This window comes from Diabrotica virgifera, chromosome 5 (assembly GCF_917563875.1).
Source record: "Diabrotica virgifera virgifera chromosome 5, PGI_DIABVI_V3a".
Taxonomy (NCBI): Eukaryota; Metazoa; Arthropoda; class Insecta; order Coleoptera; family Chrysomelidae; genus Diabrotica; species Diabrotica virgifera.
In genome coordinates, this window is record NC_065447.1 from 217,071,988 (window position 1) to 217,089,704 (window position 17,717).

General features: G+C 33.8%; 2 protein-coding genes across 3 annotated transcripts in view; one reads left to right on the forward strand and one right to left on the reverse strand.

Moving 5' to 3' along the window:
- The window catches only part of LOC126884628 (trimethylguanosine synthase), a 79,280-nt gene extending 68,317 nt beyond the window's left edge, over nt 1-10,963 (forward strand). Inside the window, exons 10-11 of the mRNA XM_050650688.1 lie at nt 3,723-4,021; nt 9,215-10,963. Of these exons, the coding sequence (XP_050506645.1) occupies nt 3,723-4,021; nt 9,215-9,361 (446 nt within the window). The 3' untranslated portion in view covers nt 9,362-10,963. The remainder of the gene's footprint in view (nt 1-3,722; nt 4,022-9,214) is intronic.
- Nucleotides 10,964-12,253: 1,290 nt separating this feature from the next.
- Nucleotides 12,254-14,822, reverse strand: LOC126884632 (probable 28S ribosomal protein S6, mitochondrial). Of its 2 annotated transcripts, none has more exons than XM_050650691.1 (3): nt 14,665-14,822; nt 13,935-14,074; nt 12,254-12,554 (listed from the first exon to the last, which is right to left on the reverse strand). In XM_050650691.1, the coding sequence occupies exons 1-3, from the start codon at nt 14,755-14,757 to the stop codon at nt 12,296-12,298; spliced, it is 492 nt and encodes a 163-aa protein (XP_050506648.1). In that variant the 5' UTR covers nt 14,758-14,822; the 3' UTR covers nt 12,254-12,295. The 2 variants fall into 2 exon arrangements, with proteins under 2 accessions (XP_050506648.1, XP_050506649.1); XM_050650692.1 differs by lacking the exon at nt 14,665-14,822 and adding an exon at nt 14,296-14,643.
- Between the last annotated feature and the right edge of the window lie 2,895 nt (nt 14,823-17,717).

The window sequence follows — 17,717 nt, forward strand, 5'->3', positions numbered from 1 at the left end:
AAGAAGGAATAGCTGAGCATATACCAGCATAAGCCTGGTATACAGTAAGCGCCACGATACTAGACACATGGGTAGGTACCTAATTGCTATGCTTATAGGCTAATCCGGCCCGTTCTCAGATGTGACTTTCATCCCTGTCATGTTACTGTCAAGAAACTATTCAAAATAATTGTTTTTCCATACAAAAAATACATTAATTAATAGTATTGTTACTACAATACTACTTACTTACAATACTTTAAAACTGTTACAGCTTTAACACAATGAAAACTATAAACGTCAAATACAGCTGTTCTATTAACTATCAACTTCCTATGTTAATATTCGGTTTCTATATATTTTCTGACGTTCTAAACGTCACTAGACATAAAAGTAAACAGTGCAACAAGTGAACGGCCCAGGACTGTATTAGCTCAATGTTCCCGTGTGTCTAGTAGCGTGGCGGTTACTGCATATGCGGTCCTTTGCATTAGGCGAAAAAAGCCACCGACAGAGATCTACATGGAAGGTTCTGAATGATCTGAGAAGGTCGCAGTGGCATAAGCCAAAGACACCTCATTGAATCTATATAATATGTCTAAATAAGTGTTTTATATATTTTTTTTCTGCAAGATTGCATACCAATATTGAGAATATGGTTTAGCATGTAGCTGTCCTGCCAACAGATTGACAGTCAGTTGGCGGCGGCTGATGTCAATCGTCGGGCGAATCGTCCATTTTTCAAACAGTTAGATGCATGTTCCCTAAAGTGAATCCTTTAACATCGACCTCGTGTCATTACAATTTTATATTTTAATACAATAATTATCATGTAACCTAAAGGACATCCAGATGCTGAGAGAAATCCAAGAGGTGGAGCAACAGTAATATCAGGCAGAACCTGAAACATTATGAATTACCCAAATTTGAAGAAGATTTTATGCAAGCAGCAAGTGTCGTAATAGAAGGTTGGGTAGGGCCACTAGCGATATCGGCCGTTTATTGTCCTCCGAGATACAGGCCAAATAAAGAAGGTTTTGTAAATCTGTTTAAAACACTGGGAAACCGATTCTTAACTGGAGGTGATTATAATGCAAAACATACTAGTTGGGGTTCCAGACTCTCACCTCCAGGAAGGGGAAGAGTTTTATATTCAGTTGTATAAGAAATGAATTTAAGCCACCTCTCTACATACCAACCCACATACTGGCCAAGTGATCCAAATAGAGTTTTTTCATTGTAAAAGGTATATCAGACGAGCACTTAAATATAGTATCCAGTGATGATTTAAATTCTGACCACACTCCAATTATTGCATCCATATCAACCATACTTCAAGAAAAGGAGGTGACACCGCATCTGATCTCCAAAAAAACTGGCTGGGAATATTTTAAATCAATACTAGATCAAAATATAAATCTACAAATATCACTGAAAACACCAAATGATATTGAATTAGCAGTCGAAGATTTTACTAAGTTGGTTCAAAAAGCAGCATGGGAAGCTACGCCCCATGAGAATAAAAACAAAAGGCACCGAAGATAATGCCCACAAATAATTAGAACTGAAATACTAGAAAAGCGGAGGCTTAGAAAAAGGTGGCTAATAACGAGACACCCAAATGACAAAACCAACTACAATCGAAAATGTAGGCAACTAAAAGAATTAATAAAAAATCTTAAAAATGAGTATTTTCAAAGTTATATGCAGAATTTAACACCAACTGCGGATTCTGACTATTCTCTATGAAAGGCCACAAAAAATTTGAAAAATACAAAACAGCAAATCCCGCCTATCGGGCATGATAACAAATGGTTACGAACAAACCAGGAAAAGGCAAAAGCATTTGCAAACTATTTCGAAGAAGTATTTCAGCCTTTATCTGCAGATGAGAATAATATCGATGAAAGAATACATGAATTTTTAGGTAGTATATATCAAATGTCTCCACTTCCCAAACTAACAACTCCTAAAGAAGTAGCACAAATTATTAAATACGAAATTCGGACAAAAAAAGCACCTGGACACGATCTCCTTACTGGTGAGATAATCAACCAACTACCAAAAAAAGGGATTACAATGGTAACACAACTAATAAATGCGACTATAAGATTAGGATATTTTCCAGCACAATGGAAGTTAGCAGACATTATACTAATACAAAAACCAGGAAAGCCTGCTAAAGAGATAAAATCATACAGACCAATAAGCTTGTTACCTGTTATGTCTAAAATTGCAGAGAAGATTATAAAAGAACGATTATTAATAGAAATAGATGAACATAAACTAGTCCCATCGCATCAATTTGGATTTCGCCTTAAACACTCGACCATTGAACAAGTGCACAGAGTCGTTGATATGATACAAACTACATTTCAGGAAAAGAGCTACTGCAATGCTGTATTCCTGGATATAAGTCAATCTTTCGACAAGGTTTGGCACCCCGGATTGCTTTATAAACTAAAGAAAAACCTATTTCATCCACTCTACATCTTGCTCAAATCTTATCTTGAAGAAAGGCACTTTCAAATTATAAGATATGATGACTTTATAACAGACATTCATCCTATAAAAGCTGGTGTGCCCCAAGGAAGTATACTTGGTCCCATACTTTATACTTTGTTTACAGCTGACTTTCCAACCGATGACCATCACCTAACAGCTACTTTTGCAGATGACACTGCAATTATGGTGAAAGACAAAAATCCCGAAATTGCGACTCGCACATTACAAACAAGAGTAAACAAAACACATAAGTAGGCTTGTAGATGGAGAATTAAAATAAACGACGAAAAATCAGCCAATGTAACTTTCACAAAATGCCAAGGTGACACACCATCAATATATTACAACAACCACCTAATACCAAAAAAAGATAGTGCCAAGTACTTGGGATTGCATCTAGACAGAAGGCTAACTTGGAAAACACATATCTGGAATAAACGTAAACAACTAGGAATTGTACTTAAAAAACACTACTGGCTAGTTGGAAGTAACTCACCACTATCATTAAAAAATAAACTCCTGGTCTACAGTTCCATCATAAAGCCTATTTGGACATACGGCGTACAACTCTGGGGTACAGCATCTGACAGCAACATAGCGATCCTAGAACGATTCCAGTCAAAGACTTTAAGAACCATAGCGACTGCCCCTTGGTTTATTTCAAACCAAGTCATTTACAGTGATTTAAAAATCCCTACAGTGAAACAAGTGATCGCGCAGTGTAGTGATAAATATCTAAAGCGCCTTGAAGTGCACTCGAACAATCTTGTAATCGGTCTCCTTGATAACAGTGTACAAAATAACAGACTAAATATTCGTAGTCCACTGGATTTGCCCTTTAGACAATATGTAAAAGTTTAGAAAGTTTAGATTAAGTAGTGTAAATAGATATAAGTCATACCAATGTATATCAGGTTAGAAAAATACTCAACCAATAGAGTTATAGCCACTGGGCGATCACTCTTAATGTAAAAATTCTGTTCAACAAAAATGCTTAGTGTTTATGGTTTGAAATAAACAGATGGCGTTTGTAACAAAAAAAAATGTAACCTAAAAGTTTTTACAACCAAAAATATGGCTACTTTCAACTACTTTCAATACGATTGACTGCATGATGGTCCGACTGGATTGAAAACGTTTTGAAGATTATTATAATCCATTTGGATAATATTAAAATTTTAATAAAAATAAACAGAAATTTTTTACTTGGTTGTAATTTATTTTAATTTTTGTTTTAGTAATCGCTATCGATATCGACCCCAAGAAAATAGAACTCGCCGAAAATAATGCTAGAGTATATGGTGTTTCCGATAAAATCGAATTTATAATCGGAGATTTTCTACAATTAGCAGATAGTTTAAAAGCTGATGTAGTTTTCTTAAGCCCACCTTGGGGTGGACCGTCGTATCTCGCAGAAAATATGTATGATCTTGAAACGATGTTGCTACCAGTGGCTTTTTCACAATTACTAGCGACTGCGAGAAAAATAACACCAAAAGTTGCTATCTTTTTGCCTCGGAATAGTAATACATTTGCGGTAAGTTTTTCTCTTTCCTAGTTTATCTATTATCTCATATCAATTATAGCAAACTTTATCATCATATGCAAACTGTATCATGAAAATTAACGGAGAAGAAACAGATTATATAAAAATCCTACGTGGAGTTAGAGAGGGATGTATCCTATCGCCGTTGATATTAATTTGTACTCGTTGAGAGAATTTTTAACGAGGTTCTATACGGAGTAGACGAGGGCATCCTTGTAAATGGAGAAAGAGTAAACAATATTAGATATGCCGACGAGTACAGTCAACAGTACGGACTAAACATTAATACCCAAAAAACGAAACAAGTGATTATCAGCAAGGAGAATATGAACGGGGCTCATCTATACATTAATGGAACGCAGATAGAGCGCGTAAAACAGTATTGTTACATGGTAACTATTATAGATGAGCAATGTACAGGAAATAAAGTGCCACATAGGAAAGGCAAGAACGGTCTTTAACAAAATGAGCGCCATCTTCAAAAGCCACAACATATCCCTAGATATAAAAATGAGACATTTGAGATGTTATGTTTTCTTTGTATTATTGTACGGAGCGGAGGCATGGACACTTACCGAAACCACTATTAAAAAACTTGAAGCATTTGAGATGTAGGTTTGTAGAAGAATGCTGAGAATATCATGGACAGCAAGGATCACGAACAAGGAAGTTCTAGGAAGAATGAAGAAGGAACTGGAAGTTGTGTTTACAATCAAACGCATAAAATTGCAGTATCTGGGATACGTTATGAGAAATCAACACCGTTACTACCTGCTACAGTCCATATTGCACGGTAAAGTCAAAGGTAAGCGCGGACCCGGTAGAAGGAGAATATCATTGCTGCGGAATTTGAGAACATGGTTTAAGAAAACCTCAACGAAACTGTTTCGAGCCTTAGCGAGCAAAGTTATGATTGCCAATATGATTTCCAACATCCGAAACGGATGGAACCAGAAGAAGAAGAAAAAGTATCATCATAATCATCAGTGGTGCTACTGCGCTAGTATGGCCCCGATCTTCTCCAGTCTATTTTGCCAGTAATTTCTGCCCATTATAAACCGTTACCAACTTGAGAACCGATCTTCCTCGCGTCCTCGTCCACACCGTCGCTCTATCTTAGTCTTGGTCTATCGCTACTCCTATCCCTACTGGTACCTTTAATAGGGTTTGTTAGGGTTGGTAATTTTCATTTGCTCTTGGCACATGTCTAGCTCATGTTATGAAATAGCCCGGGAGGTAGTGTCAAATTTGACCGGAGCATTTTAGCATGGCTGGTTTCTTTTTATTTAGGTAGGTGTTCCAAAGCTTATTAACAAATGATGTCAGCTGGCCCAAAACCGGGGATTTTAGACAAGAAAAGGTAAAATATGAAAGTTGATGGACAAACGCTACAACTAAATGTCAAATATTTATACACGTTATTCAAAACATTTGATAGCCTTGCTTACTTGGCTCCTACCTTTCACTCAGGAGATCCAGGTTCAAATCCTGGCGCGGAAAATTCTTTTTGTTTTTTAAATTGACATTTTATTTTGAAAAATAATTATTTTTATAATACCACGTTTTTATTATTTATACGAGACAATATAAAAACATCTGTTTGTCTTTTATAGAATCGCAAACTATGCATTTTTGGTCATAATATTATGATTGATCTTAATAAGCAAATTTGTTGTACATGAACCTCTGAAGGTTCCTGAGTTGGTAACACCAACAATCTGAGTGGAAAGGGAGACATTATTTGTTATTTTTTTGGACAAACTGTTTTTTCTTAATTTTATATGTTGTAGAACCGAAAGATACAACCCTAAATTTTCACTTTTCTCTCACCAACCCCTTTCACTTTTCTCTCACCAACCCCCATTTTTTAATAGCAATCTAAATATTTCCCTATTCTCTATAATACATAAAAATGAATGTTTGTCTGTACCTATGTCCCTTATAGAATCGTAAACTATGCATTTGGTAGAAAAAAGTATAGGTGCGCAATATTTTTTAGTATTTTTTGGCTTTCTGGTAATTTTTAAGTATTAAACTTTCAAACATTATTTAGTTTTAAGGCGGTACGAAGTTTGCCGGGTCAGCTAGTTAATAATAAAAAAATATTCTTGGACTAGTGTGGCAAAGATTAAAAAGTATAAATCAATAATTTATGAATTTTAAATTGTAATAAAAAAGCGTCAGCTGCATCATGTACGTTGCAAAAAATGTTAGCTGGCCAAGTGAACATGCCGTGGTATTATAAAAATAACTATTTTTCAAAATAAAATGTCAATTTAACAAACAAAAAGAATTTTCCCAGGATTTGAACCCGGATCTCCTGAGTGAAAGGTAGGAGCCAAGTAAGCAAGTCTATCAAATGTTCTGAGTAACGTATATAAATATTTGACATTTAAGTTGTAGCGTTTGTCCATCAACTTTCATATTTTACCATTTCTTGTCTAAAATCCTCGGTTTTGGGCCAGCTGACATATCATTTGTTAATAAGCTTTGGAATACCTACCTAAATAAAAAGAAAACAGCCATGCTAAAATGCTCCAGTCAAATTTGACACTACCTCCCTGGCTAAAAGATATTAGATCTCAACCCTTTACTATTTTTTTATATTTCTCGTACAATTCGAAGTTATATTGCCTTCTCCGAACACCATTCTAACATATTGCGCCCATTATTCTTCTTAGTTTATTCCATTCCAAGACGAACAGATGATTTGCGTCTGTTTTAGATATAATTCATATTTCTGACACACATAGCAGCACTGGTATGATGAGTGTTTTGGTTTTTTCCTATTTATTTTGTGCCAGCAGACAGACATAGATAATTCAAGGTTTTCTCACTTGAATGTTGTAAAATGGTTCTTTGAGCTTTTTTGAAAGCGTTTGATAGAGTGAGAATTCGGGACGCGATACATTTACTATATGAAAAAAGTATATCACTGGATTTAATAAAAACCATTGAGAATATATATAAAGATATCATAGCTATGGTAAGATGTAAGGGGAAACTATCGCAACTTATCAAGTATGAAACTGGCATTAGACAAGGAGATTCGCTGAGCCCATTAATATTTAATCTGATAATGGATGAAATCATAAAGAAAGTTAATAAAAGAAGAGGATATAGAATGGGAGAAAAGGAAATAAAGATAATCTGCTACGCCGACGACGCCATAATAACAGCCGAAAATGAAGATCACGTACAAAGATTAATTAAAGAATTCGAAGACACGGCTCTCATATACAACATAGTGATCTCAACAGGGAAAACTAAATCGATAATAATATCAGCGGAACCGATCAGCGCTGTAAATTGGTTGTAAATATCAAAATAATAGAACAAGTGATGGAAACAGAATACTTGGGAATAAAACTGTCAAGCTACGGAAAAGTGGAAGAAGTACAAAAACAAGTGAATATGGCGAACAGAGCAGCAGGATGTCTCAACAACACAATCTGGAGAAACAAATACCTCACAATGGAAACGAAAACCAGGGTATATAAAACAACAATAAGACCGATAATGACGTACACAGCGGAAACAAGAGCAGATACGGCGAAAACACAAAGACTGCTGGAAACAGCAGAAATGAAAGTCTTACGAAAAATAACAAACCAAACTCTAAGAGTCAGAGTAAGAAGTGAGGAAATACGAGCGAGATGTGGTATAGAAGAAATAAACATGTGGACCAAAAGAAGAAAAATAGAATGGAATCAACACATAGAAAGAATGACAGAAAATAGAATAGTACGAATAGCAAGAGACAAATCGCCAAATGGAGGAAAAGGAAAATGGGAAATTGGGACGACCGAGGAAAAGATGGTCAGACAATGTCAATTGAGGCTAAAAACCGAAGTAAAACAGGCATTGAGCCTATTTATAAAGTAGGAAGAAGAAGAAGAATGTTATAAAATGAGTGAAAACAATTGTATTTAATTGATGGATTCGACCGTTACTTGGAAGTTCATTTTATCTAACAATAAAACACTGAAACGTTTGTTTTCTATACTTCCACAAAATTTATTACAACTATGTGACTACAGCTGTTTCGGCAGAGTGCCTTTCTCAAGTGATTTAGATTACTATGGGTTTGTCTTTTAAAGTCTAACTGAAGAGATTGAGGAGTGGGGAGCTGTTTGTCTCGAGTTGGTCATTCAGAATTATATCTGTATTTTTCAATTGATTAATTTCCATATATTCTAATAAAGATAGCTTAAGGCCTTTATTTTGAATATGCAGAATTTGAAACTGTTCATTAAACAGTGTGCAAAACCTTTGACAAACAGATATCAGAACACAAAAGGGCTTTCAACAATAGAAAAACAGATACTTCTACAAACGCGTGTGACATGTAGAGGTCGTAATTTACGCCTAAAATCAAAAATCCAAAAAATTTTACGTTTATTACAAGTTTCTCTTCGATATGAACCTCAAATCGGCTAAAAAAAATCAAAAATTTGAAAAATTACGCAAGTTTGAAAAAAAAACATAAATTTTTACCGTTTTTTTTTTTCAGTTATTTGCCCTTAAAACCCATCTTTTATTCCGATTGGAGGTTCATATCGAAGACTTAACGAACAATAATCACTTTGGTTTTTTAAAATTGGTTTATTATTTTTTAAGCTAGACGTCACGCAAGCCGAAAAAAAGTCGTTTCGAGAAAAACGCGTTTGAAACAAATCTCATAGATTGTGCTCTACAGGAGTGCGCTCCGTATAATTCTCATATCTTGGGAAGGACTTCGAATATTGCTTTGAAATTTTCAGAACACATTCTTGAATAGTAATACTATCGATTCATGCTAGTTCCAAATATTCGAAATTTTGAAACCTCTACACCTATTTCCTCCCTTAATGAACAGTTTTAAATTCTGCATATTCAAAATAAAGGCCTTAAGCTATCTTTATTAGAATCTATGGAAATTAATAAATTGAAAAAAATTCTGAATGACCAACTCGAGACAAACAGCTCCCCACTCCTCAACCTCTTCAGTTAAAGACTTTAAAAAGACAAACCCATAGTAATCTAAATCACTTGAGAAAGGCACTCTGCCGAAACAGCTGTAGTCACATAGTTGTAATAAATTTTGTGGAAGTATAGAAAACAAACGTTTTCAGTGTTTTATTGTTAAATATTGTATTTTCAATGATCAGTATTATAATGCTAATATTTTTTTTTCTGTTACAGTTAGCTAAAGGAGCAGGACCCGGCGGTCAAGTAGAAATAGAACAAAATTTCATTAATAAAAAATTAGTTGCAATAACAGCCTACTATAACAATTTGATTAAGGAAAAAGCCGATACTCGTGATTTTTCACAATTAGATAATATATAAGTACGATAAACTTACTAAATTTAGTATTATGAGTAACACATAACCATTTAAAATTCCATTAATTCGTATATTTTGTAAAATCTTGCGGAAAAACTTTAATTGGACGGAAAATGAGTAGTGTTTTTAATTGGGGGTACGTAATTTATGATTACCTAGGTTTTATTAATCTTATTATTATTTATTTTTTTAAGCAATTTAACATTTTTTCCCTTACTTAAAGTGATTTAATCAATTACATTCTTCATTCTAATACTATTAAATTCAAAAGAACTTGGTCATTAGTTCTTTCGTTCGTCGGAAGCTAGTTTTGAACCCGAAAATCACAAAAAGGAACTAACTTTCTTATTACAAGGATTTAGATAATTATGAATTTATAGTATTACCATCTTTCTAAGGAAGAATAATATATTCAGTTCAGCGGGATGCTCTTGTTCGAGGTGTGAAATTATATAAACAAGGGATCAGTTCATAAAACAGGTCGATCCCTTGTTTATGTTATTTCACACCTCGAACAATAACACCCCACTAAGCTGAATATTAACGAGTCTCTTAGAAAGGTGGTAGTACTATAAATGTATAATTATCTGAACCCTGCTTATTACCAAAAATTCAGGCTTCTATTCCAGAAAGATTTGCGAAGCCTTACAAGAAGGCATTCAGAAAATATAAATAGGGAGATATGTTATTTCTTGTCTCCAATTTCGAAACAAATTCTTTATTCCTACTGTATACATTCCACCACCTGGCAGAAGGAATAAATCATTAGTGGATCAGTGCATCAGAGAATTCACGTTTTATATCTGATATTATAAAACGCACTAACATTGAAAACTCAAAACTGAAATTTATCAATCTCTCCCACACCTATCCTACACTAGTTGTTACTTCCTCGTACATCTCTCTCACAATCTTCACATACTCTCCAGGAAGTCGTTTCTTACCAGTCCACAGAATCTCTTGGAGAACTCTATCGTATGCTTTTTTCTTTGTTATATTTTTTTAACTAAAGGAAGTGTTGACACACCACAACACAACATGTTGACTACCACAACAATTTTCAGAAATCTGGCCTAAAATAACGATTTGGTTTAATCCTATTATATTATAAGAAAGCTAAAAAATGTGTTTTTATAAAAAAATATTTTATAAGATTTTTTGTTTGTTTTTTAATAAATTTTATGTTCATGTAAATTAACATTTTTTTTGTCCTTTTGCCAGAAGCCATCTATCGTTTTTAACACTGATATATTCAGAGTTTAACCGTAGTTGCAAGAAAATGGCAAATAAACACTGGTCGAGATAATGTGTAGTTGGTGTCCTAGAAAAGAATGCAATATACGAGTTATTTGGTAGTTGGCCAATCAACATGTTAAAATGTTTATCACCACTGGTGTATCTATAAAAAAATGAGATGTCATGGATTATCTAAACTTAAAATGAGTGTTACTTATTTATTTAAGTATGAACATAAGTATTTTTAACTTGTTTGTTTTATAATCTCAGGTGGAATTCAAACGTTATGTTCCTTGATGTTACCTGTATTATTATATAATGTAAGTTTTCCATATTTTTAAGTGTTAATAAAGGAAAGAGTGAATTGCATATGTTTTTCATTTTTGTCCAAAACCTGAACCCCTTCTAACAAATTTAAAAAAACTTAACGAGATACCGGGTGGTGAATTGGAAAACGGGCCATAGGAAACTCAATGTAAAATTCTAAACTGTTGAATTCCTGCTTCCCTAATTATTTTACATCAAAAGATATTAGAAACTATTTGTAGAGGATTGAAATCTGTATTGAAAACAACTGTTAAAATTGTTCTATGAATTAAACATATTCCAAAATTTTGTAAAAATGTAATACATTTTTCAGTTTTTCAGCTCAAAATTAGGTCACACACAGTGCAATAATGTGTCACAATGAAGTTATTATTTTTACATTTTTGAACTGTACATAAATATTTTTATTTTTTAATTTATTGTTTAAAAACAATACAGTTGATAAGGTACCCTCAGTTGCGGAGAAAGTATTAATAATAAAGATTTTTTATTCAGTCAATGATGTAGGGATGCGCAAAAATGTCAAAACATCGATATTTACATCGAATGATGCATCAAACGACTAACATCGATATTACTAAATTATCGGATTGAAAACATCGATGTTTTAATATCGAAATCGCCCATTAAAACAGCAGCCATCTACAGGATCTTTTAATAAAGTACAAATACAGATGACATGTGACAATGTCGAATCTTCTATTTTGACAAATAACATTAAATATGTTTGTATTTGTATTTGTAAAATATAAATAAAATAAATGTACGATTCTATGTTGTTACCTATTTACCTATAAATAGGATCAAACATTAAAATAAGATCAGTGAAAATTTACAAAAATTTTCCAAAAACATCGCTAAAAACTTCGACATAAATATCGATGTTCGCCGATATTATCGAAACAAAAAAAATCGATGTAAAAATCGATTATCGAAAGCAGAATATCGATGTTTTTAAATCATCGATATATCGTGCGCATCCCTACAATGATGTGAGCACTGTCAGTTAAATAGTAATGTGTGGCCTAACTTTTACACACACACCTACTGTGGCAAATGTATCATATTTTTCAAAATTTTGGAATGCATTTAAATTGTAGAACAATTTTAACTTTTGATTTTAATACAGATTTCGATTCTCTACAAATATTCTCTAATGACTTTTGATGTAAAATAATTAGGGAAGCAGGAATTCAACCGTTTAGAATTTTACATTGAGTTTCCTATGGCCCGTTTTACGATTCACCACCCAGTATAGGTAATGACTCCTAAAATATTGCTTTTAAACTTTTCAATGCTCCCCAAGGTGTTTTAGCTTATCAATGAAACAAGTTATATTAAGGTCTACTTTATTGTTCACTTATAAATAAATCACTACTTTTGGAAAGGATAATAATCTAATCCTGTATTATATTTGAACTTTGGTTTATCATGTTTTCTTGCTTGCTCAATAAGATCTTGCACATCTTTTCTATAAGGTGGAGGTAACAATTCTTCGTCTAAAGTACATTCACTAGATGTGGGCTGATTTTTTCTGTATAGTTGCCTTCTGATTACGTCTACATCTCTACCATATTCATCTAATAGAGATTCTATTGTACTAGGAGGAATGTTGCACTCATATAAGAAGTAACTGAAACAAACCTTAGTATACCTATTGATCTGATTAACAAGTTGATACAGTAAAACCTGCCATATCCGGATCAATGTGGCGACAGACCGATCCGGATATGAAAAAATCCGGATATCAAGACCACTACTTCTTTTATAGTCTCTGAAACGTTTTCTCCTTCATACATTCAGTAATCAACGCCGTCAATAACTTTTGTCGATAGACACGTTTTATAGATTCTATAATACATTATTTCGCCATCTTTTAGTTCTTTTAGTGCGTTGTCCAACAGCATGACTGCTTTTCTCGGTAGATTTCTGTAGATCCGGACGGCGCAGAACCGTCCAGATATGACAGGTCCGGATATGGCAGGTTGTACTGTACTACTCTAAATGGGATATTGTCAGTGATTCTGCAAAACCTCATATGAGAATTTTTTTCAGAATTTGGTTGTTTGCCCTGTCAGAGACTCCGTTGGAAAATACACATGTTAATGTAATGAAAATGTCAAGAAACCTAATTACGTTAACATGGTTACGAAATGACATTCTCATTACGTTAACATGTGTATTTTTTGACGGCGTTTCTGACAGGGCAAAAAACTAAGTTCTGGAAGAGGGAAATTCTCATACGAGGTTTTGCAGAATCACTGACGATATGCAGGTTAGGAACAGGTGCATGAAACTGATGCCACTCTCAAATTTATATAAAGTAGAGGGTTTTGCAGAACCTTCAACACGTAGAGGCTATTGCAGAGCACATAAAGAAAATTAAACAGGTCACGGACAAGCAGCGTGCCCTATACACAGCTCGACCACCACAAATGCAAAAAGCTTCCTTGGAACAGTGCAAGATAAACTGCCCGAGTATTTTCCTTTTCCCCAGGTTCAACGGACTGCCAATCTCTTGACTTTAAAATGTGGAAAACTATGAATAGGATAAGAGCTGAAGTCGCTCGAGTAAAATCAGACATGGTAAAATGGGGGAAAATAGACCAAGATAACTGCGACTGGAGAAATGCAGATTATGATCGAACATCTTACATGCAGAAACTGTCCTGGTTAATGTACCCTCTAATACTTGTGGCTTACCAACAAAGGTCACGATAAAGTATGTAAAGTAAGTGATTAGTTTAAAATTGTACCACATAAGTAAAAACAGGTTAAAGTGCCAAAAATCGAAAATATATTTTTAGTGCTTAAAAGTGGTATATGTGCCAAGCCCGATGCTGCATAAAGTGGGCTAACTTCACAACTACTCAGAAAGTAGTTCTAAAGAATGCCACAAGATCGTGTACGTCTGTAAATCATAGGCATCTTAAAGTAAAACCCGGACGTTTCCACAAAACTATCATTTTGGCACTTGGCCCAGTTTTTACTTATGTGCTACAATTAAGCTTACCTGGCCTTTTTATAGTTCACTCCATGTACACTGGTTTTGTATGGCATGTCCCTAGTTCCTAAATTTTCCAATTTTCTAATTATTCCACCTTTTTCCAAAATAGCTCCTGCTGTCCTTTTTAGTACTGTTTTTAACTCTGGCTACAAAAATAGAGTATGATATATCAATTACTTGGTTTAAAATTAAATATCAGATAGATTCTACTGTTATGAGGAAAGAACTTCTTTATTCAGCTCTCATATAAAAGGAAATTACAGAATATATCAAAAAATGTGGAATCTTTCAAAGGGGTTCCAGAATTATTCCCATAAGTAGGTTAACTTACAATAATCCAGTCATATATACTATAGACAAAATTTACCTTGGGCATAACTCTCAATAACATTAATATTTCGTAAGTTATCATTTTATTTTCTTCTTCAGAATCAACTATATTTTATATTTAGAATTAATAGGTTATGTATAGTAAATCGTAAATAAAATCTTCTTTTTCACTGTAACTTCTCTGGTCAATGTTCTATTGAATAAAATTTTAAGTTCATAATTTCCATAACACCTTCGAATATAATATATTTTATAATGAATATTGTGGATAATTTTATACGGAGCATTATCTAATCTAAGAGACAATTTGTTCTTATTCTGTAGTAAATCGTTTTAAATAAGAACAAATTGTAAACTGGATGCCGTGACTATATGGTAAAAGGCCAATATTTTATAGTTTTTTTACTTTTTTGTTTTGTATTCTCGGAATGCACTTTCTGCCTGCCCAAATCACACAACACTTTTTTCTATGTGCGTGCCTGCGCCAGCTCATGCTCATTTACGCCCGGTTTCATAATCAGTTAAGGCGGCTGCACAATTGACCGGGAACGGGAACGAGAACGGAAACTGAAAGCATCAGCAGATTCACAATTAAATGGTAAACAGCTGTTTTGTGTCACTGTCAAGGCCCCGTCTCACCATCAAATAATTGACAGTTATTTGATCAAACTTGACAGTCAAACTTGACTAGTGACACAAACTATACATACTAACTGTCACTTTGTGTCACTAACTGTCAAGTTTGATCAAATAACTGTCAATTATTTGATGGTGAGACGGGGCCTTCACTTGTGCTATTAATTATTTTTCTTCTCAAAATAAATTTTGTGGAACGATCTTTTTCTAATTTTATTAAAAGAACATGATCTACATCGTCCGTACTATGATCTACATCAATCATACGAATGAGGACATTTTTCCAATAAAGAAATCAATCGTTCGTCATTTATTTTAATGCAAAATGTATAAAAATTGTCACTAAAACTTGATCACACACTTCTAATAACAAATTTTTATTGGGCATTTGACAGTATTTTTAATACTGCCTTCTGATTGGTTCCGGGAATACAACGGGAACGAGAAAGTTAAAGGCGGCTGCACAATTGACCGGGAACGGGAACGAGAACGGAAACGGGAACGAGAACGGGAAGTGAAAGCATCAGCAGATTCACAATTAAATGGTTAACAGCTGTTTTGTGTCACTGTCACTTGTGCTGTTAATTATTTTTCTTCTCAAAATAAATTTTGTGGAACGATCTTTTTTTAATTTTATTAAAAGAAAATGCCTGTTAACTCTAAAAATATGGATTTATTTGATGACGAGCTTTTAATATTTTCGTTTTTTATGATCTTGGAACTAATTTACACAATATGTGTTCAATCACAAAGGTTTGTCAGCATAAAGATAAAAAGCATATCATTCAAATATTTATATTATTATTATGTATCAAATTACCATATAAGTACGTACTATGATCTACATTCTACATCAATCATCATACGGATGAGGACATTCTTTTTCCAATAAAGAAATCAATCGTTCGTCATTTATTTTAATGCAAAATGTATAAAAATTCTCAGTAAAACTTGGTCACACACTTCCAACAAATTTTTATTGGGCATTTGACAGTATTTTTAATACTGCCTTCTGATTGGTTCCGGGAATATAACGGGAACGAGAAAGTTAAGGCGGCTGCACAATTGCCCGGGAACGGGAACGAGAACGGAAACGGGAACGGGAAAAAAGAACCTCTACGTAAATTAATGTTGTAGATGCACAATAACCGAGAACGAGAAGCTGTCCGGTAACGGGAACGGGAAAGTTGACCATGTTTTAACTTTCTCGTTCCCGTTGTATCCCGGAACCAATCAGAAGGCAGTATTAAAAATACTGTCAAATGCCCAATAAAAATTTGTTAGAAGTGTGTGACCAAGTTTTACTGACAATTTTTATACATTTTGCATTAAAATAAATGACGAACGATTGATTTATTTATTGGAAAAATAATGTCCTCCCAAGTAGCAATTTGTCGACGCGACAACGTTGTCTACCGCGTGGCAACGTTTTGTTACAACGTTGTTATTGCCTAGAAGACGACCCAATTCTGCACTAATTTGGTGGACGATTTTTGAGTTGTCTTGACGTTGCCTAGGCAACCTTAAGCGTTGCATAAGACAACTGAAGCGACTATAAAAAGTGCCTGCGTGCAATGGTTGCTCAAAGAGTCGGACTGGTTATGTTTTTTTACCTATATAAAAAGGAAACTATTTTGACATCATATCAGGTATTTAAATTTATATAAATACATAAATTAAGGACTTAAACAAAATTACCTGATGTGAAATTTATAAACGCATCTCAGATTACCGACAAATATGGATATTCCACCTTTAAAAAACACACGCGCTCATTTTTTATCACCTTTTTAACAAAAAATATGTAAATTTAAAAAATCTAATTTTAATATAAAAGCCAGAATTTATGTTAAAGATGTTTTGTATAAATTTAATGTATTGATGGTGCTTTTAAAGGTATTAGAAAATGCCTGCATTTTTTATATTTTGTGTTTTTATTTTCTTTACATCCCAAAAAAACCAAAATGGTGCATTAAACAACATTACCAATATTACTTAAAATATACCTTATTACCAACCATAGACGGATGAGACAACCGAGAAGTCCAATCGCCGACCAAACACGGCCTGGACCGACTATCCCAACCACTTTAGAACGCACCCTCTTATTGGGTGACAGAGGTCATGTGACCAGTGCAATGAAGTGCATCATTCTCCTTAACAGCGTTGCCACATTTAGTATATATCTACTGTTTTGGTATATTTTTGATATTATTTAAAAAATTCTAGTAGGCAATGTTTTTTATTAGATGTTTGGTATATTTCAATATTTTGTTATCACTAAAATAAAATTTGCTTTTTAAAGGCCGCGTCTCACCATCAAATTATTTGATCAAACAGTTTGAGCAAACGTGACGTACTTGAGGAATACGTCAAAGTGACGTCACAATTGCAGTTTTTTTGAAATTCTAAAAATCTGTGCTCTCACTATCAGTCTAGTTTGATCAAATTTTTTGTATTGAGTTGTCTAACTTGTTTGTACTTTATTTAAAATTAAAATGTTTCATTATTATCCACAATGAACACTCAGGATGTGACGTCACTAACTGTCACTTTCTTGTCACTTTCAGTTTGCTCAAACCAGTTTGATCAAATTATTTGATGGTGGGACGCGGCCTTAATAGTATTCACCCCATTTCTAAATTAATTTTCAGACATTTTGTTACAATTTCCCAATGTCATTACCGAAAATAAGATTCAGGACGTAGGTGATGATAATAGATGGACAGAGAAATGAAACTGGTAAATACCAGATCTAAATAAGGAAATCTTCATATAATTGATTTGGAGAATTTTCAAAATGATTGTAACGCTCGGTTTCAT